Genomic DNA, 22,164 nt, shown 5'->3' with positions numbered 1-22,164 from the left:
ACACAAATGTGTCAGGAAAGAACTTCAATGCTAGCTGTGACAGCTGCAGATAAGCAGCCTGCCTAGTTATTTTATGTTAGAACTACGTAGAAGATGATCCACACACCTTACCTGTAGCAACCAGAAAGAGCCTTTACCTCTGGGGCAATGATAAAATGACCTCAGTAACTAATGAGGGAAGCTGACAAAAGACTTTGACTCAGCACAGACCATGAAAGGCTCTGAATTTCACAAACAAGAATTCTTTAAATGATACATTTCTTTCCTACTTCACAAAAGAGTAAGGCAGGACCAAAAGAGGGGGCTGATGGAGATTAAAAGCATTGAAATGGTCTTGCTTAGGAGCTGTGAAAAAAGCTCAGTTAGCACAAATATAAGTGCTAGCACCAGATACCTGGAGGGACAACCATCAGCTCCATCACCTCCATCAGCTTCTCCTTCAAATCTGGCTGTTTTGAGAGAGAAGTACACCTTCAAAATATGTTGAAAAATATGTTGAGAACCTTTCAAAAAATTCCTTTTTTCTGAGAATATATTGCCTGTAGAGAACACAACACACAACATATGTAAATCAGCAGACTTGCAGTGAGAGAGGCTTGTCTGGCTCATCCTGTAAAAAGTGATGCCTGAAACACCACACTATTTCTATTTGCTTATGGTTGTTCTATCTGAAGAAAGGAAGATGAAAAGGTTTGTACACCTTTCAAACAATCACTGCCATTCAGATAGATAGCACTAATCAGGTGCTTGCAGAAGCAGTGGGAACAGTCAATGCAGAAAGATACAGGGTATCCATATTTAAAATAATCTCACCACACCTCCCTGCTATTTTGGTCAGAGATGTATATTGAAAAAGCAACAAAAGCAAAAAAAATCCAATCCCAGTTTAGAAAGTTGGTAGTAGCAGATTAGCAGTTTTGATTCTAGGATGGGTATTAGGAAATATTTCTTCACTGAAAGGGTTATCAAACATTGGAATGGTCTGCCCAGGGCAGGGGTGGAGTCACTGTCCCTGAAGGTGTTCAAGTAGTGTCTGGACCTGGCACTTAGGGACATGGTTTAGTGTAGACCCTTCAGTGCTAGGTCATGGGTTGGACTGGATGATCTCTGAGATCTCTTCCAACTGAATGTATTCTGTGATTCTGTGATATTCCCAGGTAAGAGAGACCCGTGATCAGAATCATGGTGGTATGGGCCTCACAAAAGGCTGGTAGATTAACATGAGGTCTTGGATGCAACAGCTTTCAGTGTGAATCTGTTTGTTTGTTTGTTTGTTTTTCTGAAACAGCACCCATGGTGGCCTCACTGTGCATTTAGTGCTCTGATGCATTGCCACCATTCAAGAGTTATTTCTATGGTTGTAACATCTCAAGTATACTGCGTTATGTCATTCTGTCTCCTCTCTTTTTCTTTCAGTGCTGGCTCTCACCAGTGCACTGCGAAGCAGCATGGAGAAACAAGTTGCTTTTTCAGTGCTACATGCTGGCACCAACAGCTGCTCTCCTGACTGTGTCCAGCATTGATCTGAAAAAATGTAACAGTATGCAACCATAATGTCAAAGAACAGAGAAGCTAACAACAACTGTCCCTGTCTTGAGACAGATAATGCGTGTGAGGGACAGAATCAGTTTGGAGTTCTTACAGCACAGATCAGAAAGAAATATCCCTAAAATACATGGGAAACAAGCTGACACAGTGCAATAAAATGTCAGAATTACTGAAATCCATAGTCTTAAATACATACAATTACAGAACTGTTCAGGTTGGAAGGGACCTTTAAAAGTCATCTAGTCCAGCCACCCTGCAGTGAGTGGGGAACAACTGATCAACAAGATCATGTTGCTCAGAGCCCCATCCAATGTGACCTTGAATATTTCCAGGGATGAAGCTTCTACCACCTCTTTGGGCAACCTGCTCCAGTGTTTCAGCATCCTCATTGTAAAAAATGTCTTCCTTATGCCTAGTCTAAATCCACCCTCGTTTAGTTTAAAAAAAACCCAACATTACCCATCATTACAACAGCCCCTGCTAAAAAGACTGTCACCATCTTTCTCTTAGTTCCCAGTCTAAGTACTGAAAGGATGCAATAAGGTCTCCCCAAAGATTTTTTTTCCAGGTAGAACACCGCCAGCTCTCTCAAGCCTTTCTTCACAGCCCTTTGAATAGAGACACTGGCCCCCTACATGGAGGCAGAAATTTTAAAAAGGCAATTAATTCTCCACATGAAGGAGAAGTGAGAAGACAAGGCTTACTGTGTCAAGCCTGAAACAGAGGAATTCCTCATAAGTACAACACCAGAAGGTACATTTCCCTTTACACCCCAAACCCCCGGGTTTATGGACTGAAAGGGATCATCTACAGGCAGACTTTCACTGGAACACTTTGATCAACTTTTACCAAATTAGAACAGAGATGAAAAGCAAAACTGGTCAGGACTAAAGAACTGAAAACCTCCTGTCTGGCCACAGGGTGTCCTCCTTGCTCTATGCTCTGCCCTCAGGTGACCAACCTCTGCAGGGGAAAAAGGTCTTTATTAAAAAAAAAGCTCAGTTAATGGATCAGAGGCCTGTAGTTTGCTCAGCTCAACCTGCTCACACTCATTATGGTACAATACACACTGAGGTTACCTGCCCAGTTTCTTTATGCTAATTATTTCTCCTTGACAGGTGCTAGCACTGCAGTCATATTTCTGAGCTGATTAGACTATCATCCTCTTTTCAAGATATGGAACTGGATTAAGAGTGTGTCACAGGGAAAACAAATTCAGTAATGCTTTGCATGTTTTTTCTGTCAGTGACATTAGGAACCAGGGATGTTTAGGGAAATCACCCAGTTCACATCTCTGCTAATGCAGGATGCTCTTACACATTTAATAATACTTAGTCCAGTTCAATTTTCAGATTGATTCTTCTGCTGCTCTCAAGGAATTATTCTGAGGACTAAGAGGGATCACATTTAGACCTGTTTTTTTTTTTTTCTTTCCTAACTGTATTGTTTTTTTTTTCTTTCCTAACTGTATTGGTTTACTTCCAGTTGCAGCCCCTTCCTCTACTCTAAAATTGTTTATTCCTTTCTGAGCACTGTCATACTTTAAACATCTCTAAGCTGCCTCTTTCAGATCTGCTCAGATGGTGTTGTTTTGGGAATACATGAGAAGGGTGGGGTTTGGAGGGGCTGGAAACGTGGGTGACAATGGGAATCCCTCCACCATCCATTTACCTGAGGTACTCGTAAAGTCCATACATGGGTAAGAAGTCAATGTCGGAGAGAAACATGTATGGTGTGCTGATATGCTTCATGGCCACGTTCCTCAGCAGGTTCACAGGGTAGAACTGGCCCTCCTTGTACACGATATGGTAGCCAACGTTGTGACGGCTCATAAGCACTTCCGAGCCCTGGGCGTAGCGCAGAAATTGCTGGGCTTCTGCGTCAGAAAGATAGAGAGCCAAGCTGATTGGACCTTCCCAGTGTTTGCAGATGGCTTCAAGCATCTGGAGCCTGAAAGAGGAAGGGTGAAAATAAGAAAGACAGTCTCCCTGTTTGAGACTTTTTGTTTGGGTTCATCTGATCAAATGCAGGTATCTGTCTTTCAGTGAAACAAACTGGGGTCACTTGAGGAGTCTCCCTCTCTGGAGATATTCAAAACCTGCCTGGATGTGTTCCTATGTGATCTGGTATAAGTGATCCTGCTCTGGCAGGGGGGCTGAGCTAGTTGATCTTTTGAGGCCCCTTCCAGCCCCTAACATTCCATGACTCTCTGATTCGTGCTGTGGAAAGCAATAACTACTTCTACAGCACAATTCATCTCATCTAAGTTGATGTTTCCTTCTGGAAATGGACTTCACCCTGGATAGGCTTACTTGTCTCCACTGAATGCAAACGAGCCTAAGGCAGTTCTAGCTCAGATACATGCATCCACAACTCAGTGAAATCAACACTAATCCTTTCTGCCTAAAGCATTGATGCTGCAGGAAACCCCACATGGATGATGGGACTTCATCTGATGGGAGCTTTGTGCATTTACAGGGATCTGTCTGTATGGATCTACCTACAGGACAGAGGTCTCAATATTAAGCAGTGCCTAGTGCCCAATTCGCACTTCAGATCAAGCTATTCACAATACAGTGCTATTCAACACACTTGTGGAGAAGAAAGGTGCACACACCCACAAATTGTTTTACCTCTTGTTTAGGAAAACTTCCCCAGATTTTTGCAAGACAGTTAGTCAGATGTAAACAGCTGCAGAAAGTGACAGGTCAAGGGAATACTGACTTATACGAACACTGCATTGACTAGAGGAAAAGTCACTGTCAGGGAAAGGACAAAAGGATGACACATTGATTGAAATGGGATTTACTCTGTGTGGGGAGTAAGGAGAGAAGGAAGCAGAGATATGGCATTGCTGTGGAATATAAAAAAAAATTCAGACAAAATCATCGTTTAAAGTACTAATTTGTGTATGTTTTAGCAGTGCTTCAAATTCCATTAAATCATTTTAAAACCAGATTGTATTGATGTATGTTTTTAAAAATGTCCAGCAGTTACAATACTATTGATGAAAATCACAACAAAAGATCTCATACACAAGCGTAAATCAAGGCCAGCCTGATCAATACCATTTAAGCACTTTGGGTAATTTATAGAGAATTGCTTAGGAATTAAGATATGCCACCCAAAAATATAGCAAGGACTGATTACAAAAGCCTCTTGAGTTAATACAAATGGAAATGAACCAATGCAGCCTAGCCAGATATTCTATTAAAAATTATGAAGGATAAACTATGCAACATGATTATCTTCTCTCCCTTCCAAATCCACATTACTAGATTTTTCCCATTAATATTTATACAAAACACAAGAAAAGTTTTCTGCATCATTGTGATCAGAGAAAATAATTTCCTGCCTCCTACTATCTCCCTAAGCTTTGCAGCAGAAGGGAATGATATACCACCAAACATACATTCTGATTTAAAATTAATAGTTTTTTCCTGCATTTCTGAATTATCATGATGACATCCAAGATGATACAATCACTTTTTCTTAGTTATGAGGTATTACCTCTACTAGTCTACATTATTTTATCTGTTATTGAAGCTAAGGTTATTATCAGCCTGAAACATAGAGCAGAATTAGAAACAGGAATCGATAAAAAAGATCTAAAAAGTATGTGAAGGCTTTAGGGTTTTGATTGTACAAATAAGAAAGAGAGAAAAAGACTTTTTTGTTTTTTTTTTTTTTTTTTCTTTTTCCAGCGTAGTGGAAACCTATTAATCAGAAGACTTCAATTCATCAGCACTCAGATTTAGGGCAACCTTAGAAAATGGAATACTTGCCTAGCAAGAAATGCAGCAAAATGCTTTTCAAGGACTCCATGCAGTGGACAAATGGCATACATAACTTATTTAAATGGCACACCTGATAATGCCTGCAAAGCTTTTCCTGATAGTTAAGTGGGAACTGGGTTTTGCTGGCATAAATTTCCACCTGGACAGCTTAGTGCCCTTCAGAATACTCTGTTTTCTGTGTTGCTTTCATTGACAAGCTCTACTTCCACGAGTCTGATACAGGGCCTGCTGGGTGATGCTCCATAATCTGCTATCTGCAGGTTGTTACAATAGTCTCCATTGACCATAAAACTTAGGTTCACAAATTTCTAACCACATGACCAAGCTGTTTCGGTTTTCTTAGTCATCTCGAGGAATGTGCTCTCTTAAAGACTCTAGAAAAAAACTAATGTACTGCTGTTCTGCATAATAAATGAGGTCATAATTTAGTTGGTAAATACTTTAAAAGACTGTTTTTGTTCAGGTGCATTTTGCTGGAATTCAATTGTTTCGTGAGATACTTTGTTTTCACTTTTCTCCTTAACAACACTCAATCCATTTACAACTCACTCTCATCTGGACTTCTAAGGGTGTAATGCTTGTGTCTTTCCTTGCCCACATCCTGATGTCGCATTTTTGTCAACTCTCACTCTGGTTTCTGAACCCCATGTACATACCATGCCTTTAAGAAGGCTGACTAGCCTGAAACACATGCATGGAAACCACAGTGATGCCTCATCTAACAAAATGTCACTTCAATATAAAAGGTGACCATTAACCAATGATGAACAACACTGAACAAAGTCTGTCACAAAGCTTCTGTTTACACATTAACGTTAACTTCTAAACTTCATCTCTCTCTTCCTTTTCCCAGGCCTATAGCACAGGCTAACATAAGCCTGTCATGATAATCATGTCAGTCTCATCTCTAACAGGACTATAATTGAAGACACTGGGAGCTGCTTCTTTCCTTTCCTCTTCTTTGATATCATTTGATATCATGAGGTGTCCCTGCCCATGGCAGGGGGGTTGGAACTAGATGATCCTTGTGGTCGCTTCCAACCCTGACTGATTCTATGATTCTATGATTTGAAAGAATGATGCAGGAATGTAGCAAATAGCACACTGCTTATGTCATCTTACATCTGAAACACTAAATCTCTACAGCTGTGCTGGAGGAGTTTAATAAAAGTAGTTTAAAGATGATCCAAAGAAATAAGGCAGTAACTGAAAGATGGGGAAGAAAATAAAGCAGCTAAACAGTTCTTTGGTATGATATTATTTATTGATTTTAGCTGAAAGAAAGAATTTTCAACTCAAATCAATAATTTATATCAACACACCAATGAAGTAGGGAAGATTTTTCCTGCACAGTACCAGGAGGGCTGTTCTTCCTGAATAAAAATGTGTGGTTCTGTCTATCACTACAAACGTTTGCCCCAGTGAGGATCCAGAAAGGGAAACAGATGCTCAGACTTTGCATCAGTGCCAGTGAATCAGCACTGAGCCCCAGCTCATTCTTTTCAATTCTTTTGAATCAAATTCTTGGGGGAAAATAAACTATGTGCACACACCAGCTTTACTAATTTACTGTGGCACTCGCTCAGGGTCTAGCTTAATTTCTTTCTTTAGTTTGTTAGTCAAAGGTTTGTGAACACTTAAGAAATGTTTCCTCAATTAAAACCCAATAGTACAGACATGGATGTGCATAGCACATCATAACATGATGTGCAGGATGCACTGCTGAGGCACTGGCAAAACAGAATAGTCCTCATTTGTTCGTGTTTATTTTAAACCAGGTTGTAACTGTTCTGCTGATCTGAATTTCTCCAACTCTTCTGAAATACTGATGACCTTCCACTGGTGTAGCAGTGGTGGTATTCATGGGTCATGTTGCATTCTGTATGTGCTCTGCTAAATGAAGTATTAGATTCTGGCTAATATTCAAGGAGTTCTAACCTGCTTTGTAACACACTCTGATAGCAGTAACTACAAAGTTTGGACTAGATTTGAACTGGGAAGCAGAAGGGACTGACAGTTCCAAATTCCACAAAGCTGTTTGATCAATACTGCACTTTCAGACCTTCTGAAAAATTACAACTAATTGCCATGGTGGGAATCAGAAAGGTGCAGGTGGAACTTGTCATGAAATGGATTTTCTTTTTTTTTCCAAATGAAGCGCTAATTAAATTCCATTTTGCATCAAAACTGGAAGTTGAAAAGAGTTAAATTAGAAATATTAAATCCTGAAAATTGACATTTGTGTAAAAATGCAATGTCTCTTCTCAAAAGGAGATTTTTTAAATTTCACACTAGCACATTAAAAAAAAAAGCTTTATTTTTAACTACTCAATTTGACTTTAAAATGTTTAGTTTTGATTTTCACTATAAGAAACATCATTAATTGAAATTTTCTGCAAGGAAATGCCAATGAAAGTAAAACTAATGTTGTCTAATGAAGAAATACTGTGTGTAAAAACTTGGTCAGCTACAATTACTTGCCTAAGTCTATCACAAACCTATTTTTTTCTAAGTTGCCATAAAACTCCATAAACTAATAATGCCTGTCAATCTTAACAAATAACAACCCCTGCAGTTCCAGTAGCCTGCCTATTATGAACTCTACCCACACTCATATGTGCAGTGTGGAGCTGAAGTCTGGATGCATGTGTGCTATTTACATGCACTACTCCTAACTCAAGAAAGGTCTTACAGTACGACATCCAAGTTTCTACGAAAGCAGTTTTTTCCTCTCCCCGAAGCATTAGATAATTGGATTTCTCTGTAAGAAAATATTCGTTGTCTCATGTTGCCAGATGAACAAAAGATTTTTTCCTACCTGTCCATTGAAAGTTGAGCCACTAGTGTTACATCAGTATTGTCTGAAGCAGGCTCATATTCATAATGTAGAAAGTACAAATGAGTGCGATGGACGGTGAAACGCTCTCGACGAAATTCGTAGCATAAGTCATCCTCGTCCAGCTCAGACAGCTGCTTCTGGAGCTAGGAGGAAAGAGTGGACAAGAAGATAAGGTCTTTATAGTTATTTTAGCAAATCAGAGAGAAGGGGAAGGTTGGAAACTTGCAATGTGATTCAGTGGGGAGTAGCAGGGGACATACAGAATAGAGGGGTTTCTACAGACCTCATTCCTGCATGTCACTGGACAGAAGAAAGCACTTGTGAGTAAACTGATAAGGTGGACAGATCATTGTATTATGGCCTACATTATTTTATATATGTATTACATATATAAGTATTACATACTTTCAACACCCAGACTAGCAATGAAACAGTGAGCAATCACAAATCTCAGAGTTAATGCCATACAAATTATCATTCCTTATTCCAAGCAGTGTTTCAAACTACTCATGGACATAAAGCTCCAGTAGACAAGACTCAGCAACAGATTAAATTTGCGTGTACTACACTGAGCAATGCCTGTTCTGCTACCTCTGTTGGAGAATAGTAACTGCTACTAGCACCATAGACAGCTAGACAAGTTAAAAACTTTAACTGGTCATTATTCCATCTTTTGAGATGTATATATCTGCACCAGTTAGATTTTGCAATGAAAAATCTGCAACTGCAGAGGTGCCAGAATTAAGCCTACACTGTTAACAGGTTTTATGCTTCTGGATACTGAGTTTGGGAAATCCAAAGGGTGGTGGAGTAGCAAAGGACAGGTATTTTTTGGCTCACTTGTAAACCAAGCCCTTTCAAAGGCAAAATGATCATCTCAAAGCAATCAAATCTTGAGTCACTTTGACATGTAGCTTTAAGAGAATAAAAGTTGGGTTCTGGGGAAAAAGAGAAAGGACAAAGAGAAAAACTGACCACATGTCTATGCAGCTGACCAATCCCGTCCCTGAACTATATTATTTTAAAACCAAACAACTGGCTAGATAATTTAAAATATATTCATTTAAAAGGAAATTCAGTAAAATGCTATAAAATGTACTACAAAATGAAATGAAGATGCAAATTTATATTTGGTCCTAACATGTCCAATAGAGTTCTCTTTGCACTGCTCTAAAACTTTGGTTATTAATAAAGGCACCATTTTAGTATTTTCTTAAAAGCATCCTATAAGAAGAATACGATTGCATATTAAGCAGTAATTAAGACAAATGTTAATTTTATAGGAATTGTAGGCATTTTTATATAAATCTCACTGTTTCATGTGACAAACAGATACGGAATTATAGACATTCTGATTCAAAAAACTCTCCTTTTTGTTCTGTTCAGATTCATTTAAAGAAATAGTTTCCCCATCTTCATGAAAAAAAAGAAGGAAAATGTAGGTAATTTTTGTTCTAATACTGTATTAAGAAGAAGAGTCTTGTTCCTGGAACTGTAAGCATAATGGTTTCCACGAACAATAATGCTTGCAGCTGAATGTTTTCCTGTGAAGGCTGATGGAATAATTCCTAGTATTTTCCTATACATCACTCTATAATCTTCTTTGAATAATGGAAATACTTCCTTTGATTTCAGTGAGTTTTGGATGAGGCTTTCATTCTTCTGTGCTATTGTTCAACACAGATCTCCTAACATCCCTCAGGAGAGAATGCTTTTAGAAAGACAAGAGTCCGAATCTTGACAAATCTTTACTCAAACAAAACTTCAATTGAAATCCAGATCTCCTTCAATGGAATAGAAATCAGGAGTTCTTTTACATATTGTTGGAGTTTCATTCATTCTGCTTTACAAATCATCATTCAGCTGAATCTGTACTTTATTTTTTGAGCAGTACTCAAACAATATTTACAACAATAACTAGAGAGAATGTTACATCTTCCTGTTTCTTGTTTGAAAAGAGAAATAGGACACCCTAACAGAATTATCAAAGAGATGATTGACATTTAAATGGTTGAAATAATAGCAAAGCACATTTCAGGGGTACCTTACTATCCTGCTGTGTGTACAAATGACCATGCTCCAAGTGTGTAATTGCACACAAGCTATTTAACCAGGCAGTCACTGATTGATCATCAGATTATATATGGGTTGCAAGCTAAGAGGATATAAATAATTATGAGTTATGGGCCTATATTATGTCTTTGTGCACTACAGAACTCTGGGGTGGGGAAAAGGAGAGAGAGGAGAAACTTGTTGGCTCGTGTACAGCTTCTCATTCACCAGAATTCCCAAATTCTTTTCTGTGGGATTGCTTTTTATCACCTCACCCCACAGCCAGTATTGATAATGAGGATTCTTCCAGTTCAGGTGCAGGACCCTGTACTTGGTCTTGTTGTCCCTCATGAGGTTCACCTAGGCCCACCTCTCCAGCTTATCCAGGTCCTTCTGGATGGCATCCCTCCTTCTAGCATATCAGCAGCAACACTCAGCTTGGTGTCATAATACTTCTCCAGTGATATCATTGACTACGGCATGCATATTGCGTACATCTATTAGTTACAGATAAAAACTTACATCCTGTCATAAGGTTTGCTCCCACATGAATGTCTTTTTGAAAAGTTGGGTTTATCATGGGAATGCTAATAAATCTGTGCAAATCACAATAAGGACCTCCATATCAGCTAGATTTGATAAAAAGGCATCCCCATTACAGACCCCTCCATTGTAACAATACACTGACTATAGTGAAGACTTCTCATCCTTAGAGTGACAATGTATTCTTATAAGTGAGTACCTGCTTAGCACAAGATTCACTGCTTCTTACAAAATTTTCAATGCTAAGGCTACTTGCCACTGAGTATGTGTGAAATGTCACCTCTAGGAACCACTCTCACAGTTGAAAAATGTGTTCTTTCCAGGCTAAGTAAGGTAGATATTCTCTAAGGAAATGCTGTAGTGAGAAACAAGTGCTTTCATTAGCATCATGATTTCACTTGTTCCACAAATTAAAGAAGGCAGCCATGCGATGCATGATGCCAAATCAAAGAAACAAATACATAAATAAAATAATATATGCTTAGCTGCTTCTCTGAGCATCCAGCTGGAGCAAGTGATCAGACCTCACCCAAGGAAAAGTATACTTTGAAGGTGGTCAGAGACACACCAGGCAAGCCAGGGGGTTCTCAACTCTACCATAAATCATGATGATTTACCAGGTCTACTTATCTGATTGATGGGATTGCATGAGATGAGGTGTTGTTTTCTGTCCATATGAAAGATGGTAGAACCGTATGATACATGGCACACAACACATACTTTTCACCTGTGAATTGATTAAGTCTGCTCATAAATTTCCCTTCCTAGTGTAAGCATATTTGTGATTGGCTTCTTTTTTTTTTTCCCTGACCTGTGGCACAGGAGCAATTAACTTCCTACCAAAATCTACAGGATTTAATCTCAGGTGAGAGTGATCCAAAATCCTGATCAGAAGTATTTGCTAAGAAATTAGTAGTGTTTTAAAAAAACACCAACAAAAAATGTGTTGTGTCTGGAGGCTTTTTAGATCCTAGGGAAGAGGATAAAAACCTAACGTAGGCATCTCTCTCTCTAATGGAGTTTAAGGTGAGGTGAGATGACACTAGGCTGAAGTCACTCACTCAATAGCACAGCAACACAACAGGTGCAGCTTAGATGAAAGCTTTTAACTTTCTGATCATCTTACCTTCTCCCTGGTGTCTGCAGTTAAGATTCATAATACAAAATCAACTCAGCTTGGCCACTGAGATGAAAACCAGCCCCAGCCTTGGATGAAACTATCCTCTAGTTACAAACAGCAGCAGTTTCATTTCCTCCATTGTAGCTGTCCCAGTTCCCACCAGTAGGCAATTTGGATTGCAGCATTTAGCACTTTGAAAGTGTGTGAATTAACTCTTGCCTTTAGGATGGCACAAACAAAGCAGATGATGATGCAGGGCAGAAAAAGCATTCACTGAATCTTGTTTGGGATGACCTACATAAAGTACTTCTAGCTTCTCCAATGATGAGCAATAAAAGCCAGGCTAATCCCACATCAATTAAATCTTTCTTCCTCCCACGCTGTAAAATTTTGTACATCTGCTGTGGGTCAGATTGAGTCTTCTGTGAAACAAAGCTGTGCTAAGGACAAAGAGGATAGTGCCTGAGCAATCCCACCTAGCAAGAAGAATTTTGCTGCAGCATGTAAAAAGTAGCTATCACTCTTGCTGAATGGAAGCCATGGCTTCTCTGAACAGTAAATAATCACCACAATAACAACCCAAATTTTTAGGCATGCTTAACATCTTAGACAGTTCTGTATATATGAAGTACAACTTTCCTTGATCTCAGCTGCAGATATCAAACCTTAGTAGTCCTCTGCACCTTCTTTCCCCAGGTCCCTGCCAAACCTTCTTGTCTGAGCTGTTCCCACACCTCTCTGGCAGTGCAGTGCCTTGACAGCTTGGTCTTGCTTTTATTTGTTTGTCCTTAGCCCTGTTCCTTCTTGTGTGGCAAGTTTTGCTATCTAAGTCAGTCCCAGCCTTATTTCTTGTCCCATAGTCCCTACTCAACTAATCTGCCAGCTCTCTACACCTACAGTCTTCCTGCTCCAAACATTCTTTGTCCAAATTAACTCCTTCCTTTCTGCCTTTCATCTAGCTTTCATTTTTTTTATTGTGATTCTGAATTTTTTTTCCTCTTCCATACCGTCTGGACCTTGGTGAGGGCAACAGATGTCCCTCAGAACAGAGACCAGAGAGGTTCCAGCTCTCAGCTCTACTGTCCAGTCAGAACCTGGCACAGAGTATTCAGAAGAAGCAGACAAAGAAGATGCCAGTCTTTGTCCAGGTCCCCTGCCTGCAGCATGTTCAACTCTGCTGTGTCACTGGGATATATATATATACATATAATCTGCTCAGACTTTTCCATACATACTCCTAAGAAAAAATCTCTGGAGATTTGAGCTTCTTTGAAGTCAAAGAAAATACTACTTATGGTGGTTTTCCAGCATTACAGTTTGTGTAAGTTTTTACCAGGTTGGCAAAAGACACATTCCTGCCCCAAACGTCAGTTCCTTCTCGAAGGTACGGAGTATTTCCATGATGGGGTCATCAGAACTTGTCATGCGGGCAAACCTCTCAAGCTTTTCCCCATTTTTAATTTTAAAAAAATTTAAAATTTAAAAGTTAAAAAACCTCTCATTTTAAAAAATGAGAGAAAAGAAAAAAAGGAGAAATACCACCATGACAAAAAAATCCCAGTCCACACGATCCCCCATCTAGCAATACTGTAAGCACTTGAATGGCAACTTTCAGGTAACAGGATAGGCTACCAGCTCAGCACTTAATAACAGTAACAGCTACAATATTAGAAACAACACAGCTGGGTAAGTCAGGATTTCACCTCAAAATTGCCATGTAGCATTTGCTATAGCTAGAGAAAGACAATGTCATGGCAAAATTGTAACTTCAAATCCCAAACCTACAAACGATGCAGTATTCTGAAATTCTGCACAAACAAAGGGTACTCAAAGTATCAGCCTGACTCCAGGCTCAGTACCCTAATACTATCTTGGGAGCTCCTTCTGCATGCTATTTTTAGGCATCCAAAAAATTCCTAAATTTGTTAGTAGAGCTTATACTCTGTGGTAAACTGCTAGAATCTCTGGCTTTTCTGGTGGATATTACAAGCTGGCATGCACAGCCATTTGCTACTATAAAGAAACTCTCATTTTGCACATCTAGTAAATAATTATACAGCTCAACAAGTGTTTTCAGGGAGAACTAGATTTTTATGCACTTTCTTTGTATTGTTGATTTAAAAATCTGAAAATAAGAACATGCAGAGACTTTTCCCTGTGTTTTCTAAAAGCCTCCTCTAATGGGAACCTACTGTCCTTTTCTTAAATTGAGCAAGATTGGTGATAGGTTTCCCGATCTTGTTCTGGGCTTTGGGTCAGTACAGAGGATTCACTGAGAGGGGACACCCCATTTAACCTTCAAATTTAATGCTTTGGCAGAAGTACCTGGTTAGAAATAGTCTGCAGGAAAGAAGCTTTATGGGAGTGCTAAAAGGTTGAGTGTGTGTCTCCGTGCTAAAATCAGGCTTACAAAATCAATCTCACAGCATATCTACAGAGGAAGGTTGGTACATAGAAGATCCTGTTGAAACAGTGTAGGCTTTACAGAAGGTCCTTTAGAATGACACACTGGACAGAAGCATTGAAGCCAATAGGAATTGTTCTAACTTGAGACTGCTGGCTTTGTTTTCATGGGTTTCCCTAAAATCTTCTGCATTGCATCAAAAATAAAAAGTAGGAGCAAGAAATGGCAAATAGCATAAGAGTAAGTAGGATGGCATGACTAAGGACACATTCTAAAGGCACTGACTTAAGTCAATGGCTGTGTTTACAGGAGAATTTGGATCATATTCTACATTTCTCATCCAGAATCTGCACAAAAGGTGAAGAGGTGATTGTAATACCTATCTGTAGAGAAGAGTTTTCTCTGTGTAATCTCATTTTAGCACATATTGAGTAAAGAGGACTTAACAGTACTGCTCTATGGCAAGAAGCACATGGCAGGCTGCAGTCCACAGCCTGTCCCTGCAACACACATGGCCTTTCAGTTTGAATATTTTAAGTAAAGGATGAAACATGCAGGTACACATAGACATACATATGAACATTTTTATATGAACAGAAAAATTACCCCGGTCTGTATTTTTCTACCTCCTGTATTTCAGCTCTGTTCTGCTCATTCCTGCTCATTTCTGACATTTTACAACCTAAAAACAGTGCTGTTTGTACAGCTGAAGATCACTGACTGGATCAGGACTATGCAGCAGCAGCAGATCCAAAGGCTGCCTTTAGACCTCTTAAAATTCAGTCTGTGGTATTATGCTTCCTTAGCAAACCAAAAAGCACTAATCCTTCCACGTGCATATAGACAGATATATATTTAAGTATACAGGCATGTGCACACAGACACAGAGGAAGGGTGAAAGAGATTAATGCAAGAACTGATTACCTTTTAAACTAATACCCATTTACATCTCTCTAGCCCTGCAAAGAGCCTTTAAAAAGGCAAGATAAATAATTCACATTCGTTTTAAGATCACCTCAGTACTGCTGAGAAGCATAAAGGGGCCTTAGAATCAGAACTAGCCCCACAGTACCCACTGTCACACTTCCTTTTCATGTTTTACAGATATTTGCATTACAAATAAGATTCTTAATTGCAGGTTTAACTCTAAATAAAACATCATTACAAATATTAAACTGTAAAGAAGCAATAGCTGGCATATTGGAACAAGACCTTTAGGGTAGATTCTGATAGAGCCAGACTGTGAGTGACAGACTCACAACAAGCCACTGCTTCTTCCATCATAGGGCTCAGTTCAATTAGTGCTTAAGTATTTCTCTCTGATTGTAAAACCAGCAGAGCTATTCTAACATTTTGTTCACTGGTTCACAGTGCAGAGAAGCACTGGCAGCTGAAGGAGCACCTTTTTCACCCACATACAATGCCTAGCATAATAAAGTCCAGTTGTGTTTAGGGGCTGCTAGTCTCAGGTTAGAGGAGAAAAATAATAGGTGTTAAGATTAACCAAATAACAACTCCTACTTGACTTTGTAGAAATTATGGCTATTTATGTAATATATATGCTTAGGAATTCTAATGCAAATGCATGGCTGCATCTTGTTAGATTAAAGGTCCATCTAGCCCAGTATCCTGTCTCCAGCTGTGAGCTGGAGAGGCTGCCTAGAGATGAACGTAAAAGCAGATTGAGTGTAGAGCGAAGCTTTTTCAGAACTCTTCCCTAGTCCTGAGCTTGTGGTTCAAGGATTTTCTGCTCCAAAGCTTAACAGCTCCTGATTGATTTTCTTTCCATGAAGAGCCACTTTTGAGCATATGTATATTTTTAGCAACATTACCTCCTGCTCAAAGGATCATTACATTGTGGGTGAAATGTCTTTGTTTTGAACCTGCTACTTGCTTTTTCCCCGTCATGCTCCCTCGTTCTTATATTGGGAGGAATGACAAACAGTGGCTCCCTGCTCACCTTACAAGCTGCTTCACTTCTGAAGATTATCCTGCAGTAGATCATGGGGATGTACTGTATTTTAATAGGACACCTGTGACACCGTATATGCTGCAGCTGTGACACTGTATATGCTACAGCAGACAGAGTGAGATTATCAGTGATTTTCAGGATAATCCTATTTTTAGGGTCTCATAATTTCAAACCTGAAATCTGTATTCTGCAATAAAAAGGACATAGTTAACTTCAGAGGGGAGATTACATCAAAGGTAACTAATATAAACCAGTATCTTCTCCTACATGACTACCCTTAAGATATCTGAGGTTAGATTTCTTTCCTATATCTAACTGTTCTGATAGTAGGCTGTTAACTTTTTGGTTTCTCTTGGCAAGTTAGACTCATGTATTTCTATATGTCTAGCTCATTCTTTCCCAGTGTCTCTCTCTCTCTTTTTTTTAACTTTATAAATGGAAGAATGAGTTACATTTCTTTTTCAGACACAAGTCATACCATATACCATATTGCGTTCTACTTGTCTTGAATAAGAAACAGCCTTGAACAGTTAGTCATTTTCAGTATCTGTCAACTAGATACAAGCTCAGTAAAATGAGCCATTTTAAACTTTCAGGACTGCCATTTTCTGCAACAAGAACTTACAGTCATTGTGCACTGTTCCCCCAGCAACTTGTCGTCTGGAATAAATCTGTTTATTAAGGATTTAGAGAGCTGTGGAAAATATAGCAACAAGCCTGTGATTGCATTTATGCTCCTCAGTATAATTTTAACCTGCATTTTATTGTAGTTGGTTTGGTTTTTTATTTATTTTTTTTAATATCTCACACCTCTTTCTCTTCTTATCCTGTTCTCTGTCTATTGTATCCTCATGCCTCTGACTGTCAGAATCTTAGTGGTCTTCTATCACATTCAGTTCCCTTGATTGTCTAAAAGTGCTCTCACTCTTGAGAGGACCTTTTTCTCCATGTGCTTTTGCTCTCACTGTGTGCTTGCCTTCTCTCTCTCTCTTTCATCCTGGCCACAGTCTCTCCGGATTAATGTTTATCTCCTCTACTCATCACTCTCCACTCCCTTTCAGAAGACAGTGGGATGGTCAAATAAGTATCTGGAAAGCCATGCCTTGGGCTAAAATATATCTATCCAGTCTCTGAGTGCTACAGTTAAAACACATTTCCTCTGGTCATTTTATCCACAAACTAAATGGAAACACTCCAAGTCCAATAACATTATTGATTGCCAATTACCTCGTAACTGCTAATGTCTACATGATACTGGCTTTGCTTTATTGATTTTTATATAGAGAATGTTGTATATATATTTTTTTTCCTTGAAGATAACATAAAATGTAACAGGTTCCCTTTTATTTTCTTTCAGACTACGTAGCCAAAGTTGACACTTGGTCTATAAACCTCCAGAGTCCACATTATACACAAGGAGATCATACACATCTGGGCATAAATGCTTCGGTTAACAGCTTTTGGCATTGGAATTATATGTATTAAGGCACAGACACATACATAAGAACATCTGTATGTAAACATCCTTGATTTCAAACATTTTTAAAGGATTTGCTTCATCTGAAAGATTCTGATTGCAAATCTTATGCAGATACACAAAAATGTTGCTGTGTTTGGTTAAGGGCTGTGCAGAAATACCCTGCAGTCTCACAGCCTATGTGTTACCTTGAAGAATTAACTCACTCTGTAGATTGCAGCATGGCAAAAAAAAAATCAGAGACCTAAATCTAGTAGTCTTGATATTTTAATTTCTTCTTCATTATTTGTGCATTAGTATCTACTAACCAACATTGACATTACTATGGTGAACACACAGTAAGAAACAAGGCCTTTCTCCGGAAAGCTTTAGGTCTAAGGGTGCAATTTGCAAAATTGCCTAATGGAATTAAGAACCTAAATCCTCATTTTCAGTTTGTGATGCTACCTTCTGCTGGGGATTTTTAAAAGGCAAACTAGACCAAAAAAAACCCCAACAACAAAGAACAGGGGAAATGAAGGACTAATAAGATAATTTTACAGGTGAAGAACTGAGGCACAAATTAAATAATTTACACACTCCTGGAATCTGAGCAGTGACCTCAATTTTCCCAAGCCCCTCTGCATTCCACTGCCGACTCTCCAAGTCTTCATGCTGAACAAACCACCATTTAAATCGTTAGGTCTTAGACATCCACTTACATTTTCACTGTTAACATCTGTCTCACTGGGGCAGCCAAAGAGTTCCCGTCTCAGTAAATTCCCATCGTATTCCAGGAATGTCAGGTAGAGGTTGCGGAAAAACTCCACATGCTTATTTTTCACTCGCAGCTTCTTTGGTGAGTTCCAGTGAATCACCTCAGAACAACAAAAAAAACAAAAACAAAAACAAAACAACAGAAAAAGAGAAAACACATTCTGCTGTTAGAATACAGATACACTTTATCTGTTCTTCTCATGTGTGTTCAGTTCACTGCCCTCTCACAAATAGAAAAAAACCCAACCCAACCCCAAAACTACAGACTTCCTTCTGTCTTTTTATCAGGTATCAGGACGGCTTTGCCACATCTTTCACAAGAAAGTACATACTCTGTGGGTGATATGCTTTGTGTGTGATGAACACACAGAGCATGATGTTCTCCTCCATGGAGAACCTGCACATGTGATTTAGGATGTGGCTTTAGTTTGGGATGCAGCACCTCATAAATGCTGTCACAACTCTAATCAAGTACCTGATAGGTTATGCACTCTGTTGGAGGAGATGGCAGGGTGATGAACACAGGGGTGTAGGTATTAAATATTAATCTTAGATTGCCACATGACTGTTTAAGATAATGAAATCGATTCGCTGTTTCAGGCTAGGTGGACACACAGAGGAGAAAAAACTTGAAATTACCATTTACACCAGTCAAAAAGGACTGAATGTAATCTGACTTTCTTTTTGCCATTGCTTCATTTAAACAAGCCTGATCTCGGTTGTGTTACACAGTGATGCAGTACAATGCTTCACCCTTTGAATTCCAATTTCTACCAGGTATTTAGCCTCTGCTAATGGGAAATGACTCTCACACTGGCCTAGATTTAATTCCAATGCTGACAATAAAGGGCCTGATTCTCATTTACATCAAGGCAACTTTGCACTGCAGCCAGTGTGAACGAGAATGGGGCCCTAAGGAAAAACAAAGAGGAAGCCAAAAGTGGCTTGCAGGAATGATTTGATTTTATAGAGGCTATATTTCAGGCACAAGTGAAAAATACCAAACGCTTTGTATTCAGGTTTATTCCTGTGACTTCTAATGAGAGTAAAAAAAAAAAAAAAAGAAAAAAAAGTCTCCCAAGGGAATATTTCCAAGCTATGAGTTCTGGAGGTGCTCTGAATCCATTAGGTTAATTGCGTGAAGGCACCGTGTCACTCGCACGAAGCCAGAGCTGCACTGCCTGCTGCCGAGGCGGGTGCGCGGTTAAGCTCTGCTCTGAGCATTGTGTTTGCGGGAGGGAATGCACAGAGCTGAAGCGCAGCACGTAGAACAGAAGCAGCCCAGGATGGATGAATGTAGTTCCCTTCGTGTCAACAGCAACAGGGAGCCCTCTGAAATCACACTCTCTGTTGCTGCTTGAGCAGACTGGAGGAGCAAAGAGTAGGATACAGCCCTGAAAGCTTCCTGTACTAACTTCATCGACAACACAGTCTCTCCAAGCAGTATCTATATTGCCATAAAAACTATTGTCATTCTCTTCCACAGACCCAACACTAATGAAAGTATCTCCTGGTAGGGAAAACTTTATCCCTTCTTGGGATTTCACTGCTGAGGCTAATAGGATGTCAGAAAACCATATATGCAGCTACAGAAAAGCAGTTCAGGTAGTGATAGGACTAGGGGGAATAGAATGAAGCTGGAAGTGGGGAGATTCAGGCTGGATGTGAGGAGGAAGTTCTTCACCATGAGAGTGGTGAGAGCCTGGAATGGGTTGTCCAGGGAGGTGGTTGAGGCCCCATCCCTGGAGGTGTTTAAGGCCAGGCTGGATGAGGCTCTGGCCAGCCTGATCTAGTGTGGGGTGTCCCTGCCCATGGCAGGGGGGTTGGAACTAGATGATTCTTGTGGTCCCTTCCAACCCTGACTGATTCTATGATTCTAACTATAGGGGGAAAAAAAAGATAATTTCAGAAATTGGCAAATCACTTTTTCCAGTTATAGGAACAATTTAAGTCAAGATTATGATGCATCTACACACTGTATAAGTCTGGAAAAATATTTGGACAAAAATACTCATTGTAGATGTTTTTTCCAGGTAATGCTACATTCTTTGCTGGTTTTACAATTATCCATATATTCAGAAGTAGAGCCTAACTGTGCACTAACATGTTGCTGCAACGTGTGCTGAAAACACAGCAACAAAAGAAGCTTTAAGGTACGTTAGGACATAAAATTAAGATGACAGATTTCCTCCTTAGAAAAATGGATCTTCAAATCTCCTTTCTTTGAAAAGAACTTGACATATTTCATCCATTGCATTTAACTGCAACAAAAGGCATGAAATGCATACAAAAAAAACTCTCTGTGACTGAATTCTACCTCAGGGAAACAGAGAGCTGTAACAGAAGCATAGGGCTGAAGGAATCTAAAGGGCTAGTTAACAGTTTTACAGGGTACTAATATGTGTTTTCCTAAGCAGGCACTGAATTAAATATTCAGCTGGTGACTTGCACTCATTTAAGAGTGGACCAAAGAAAGATGAGAAGCTGGCAAATGGGACAAAAAAAATACCTGTGAAGAAAAATCTTCTGTGTGCTCTCTGGACTACTGCTACACTTCATGTGAGTTTCCTTTCTGGATGTCTTCATGAGCATCCTACCCCCTTGCTAAGCACTCTAAGCACTCAGCCTGGGGACCATAAGCACAGAAATGCCTAATGATGACAAACTCAGTAACTGTTATGGGACAGGCTCCCTAGTGCTGCAGGTATTTCTCATCAACATACACGATGTCACAACACAGCCAAGCACTGGTGTTGATGCTGCTACCCAGTTGTGTGTGGGATGATGTCAAAGTCACTTGTCAGTGTAACAGGCTCTTTGCTGCTGTGCTTCAAAATCTGCTCTGTGTGTAAAAGCTGGTAAGTGTCAAAGGCCTAGTTGGTGGTTCAGATCTGATCAGATTTGAAATGTGTCAGGATGCTGCATGTGTGCAGATGTCAGGGGAGCCTGGAGTGAGCTGAAGAAAGCTGAAAGGAGCTGATGACTATCCAGAAAAATTGATTTTTTAATCAAGAAAGACAGTACATGTCAATGCAGCTAAAGAACATCAAGGAACTGTGCAACCATGTAGATGACCTGAGATGGGAAAACCACAAAACAGGTCCACCAAAACAAGAGGCTGATTTTTAAATATAACATGATTAGATAAATATTATGTGATATATGAAAGCATAAAAATGAATAGCAGGTTTCAAAAAGCAACAAGACTCTTGATCACTGACATACAACATGCTACCTCCAGGTGACCATGAGCCAGCAGTGTGCCCAGGTGGCCCAGAAGGACAGTGTCACCCTGGCTTGTATCAAAAAAAGTATATCCACCAGGAGTAGGGAAGCGATCATGCCCCTGTACTTGGCCCTGGTGAGGCCACAGCTTGAGTATTGTGTTCAGTTCTGGGTATAAGAAAGACACTGAGGTCCTGGAGCACGTCCAGAGAAGAGCAATGAGAATAGTGAAGGGCTTGGAGAGCAGAAAACACAAGCAGTGGCTGAAGGAGCTGGGATTGTTTATTCTGGAGAAAGCCATGGGGAGATCTTATTGGTCTCTACAACTAGTGAATTGATTGGAGAGAAAAAAAAATCAGGTGGAAAGAGGCTACAGGGAAATCATAAGGGAAAAACCAGTCAAACTTAGAATCCACTTAATTTGCAGACTG

General features: G+C 39.6%; 1 protein-coding gene across 3 annotated transcripts in view; it reads right to left on the bottom strand.

The window, feature by feature from the left end:
- LARGE1 (LARGE xylosyl- and glucuronyltransferase 1) overlaps window positions 1-22,164 on the bottom strand; it is a 189,219-nt gene that overhangs the window by 12,021 nt on the left and 155,034 nt on the right. For 2 of the 3 annotated variants that reach the window (XM_054386620.1, XM_054386621.1), the window contains exons 9-11: window positions 18,454-18,609; window positions 8,164-8,327; window positions 3,220-3,498 (exon numbers count right to left, since the gene is read on the bottom strand). In XM_054386620.1, coding sequence (XP_054242595.1) covers window positions 3,220-3,498; window positions 8,164-8,327; window positions 18,454-18,609 — 599 coding nt within the window. The remainder of the gene's footprint in view (window positions 1-3,219; window positions 3,499-8,163; window positions 8,328-18,453; window positions 18,610-22,164) is intronic. The other variant, XM_054386622.1, reaches the window with a different exon arrangement.

The sequence above is a fragment of the Indicator indicator genome, chromosome 14 (genome assembly GCF_027791375.1).
Source record: "Indicator indicator isolate 239-I01 chromosome 14, UM_Iind_1.1, whole genome shotgun sequence".
NCBI lineage: Eukaryota > Metazoa > Chordata > Aves > Piciformes > Indicatoridae > Indicator > Indicator indicator.
Note: the sequence above shows the minus strand (reverse complement) of the source record. Positions and strands in the feature narration are given on the sequence as shown.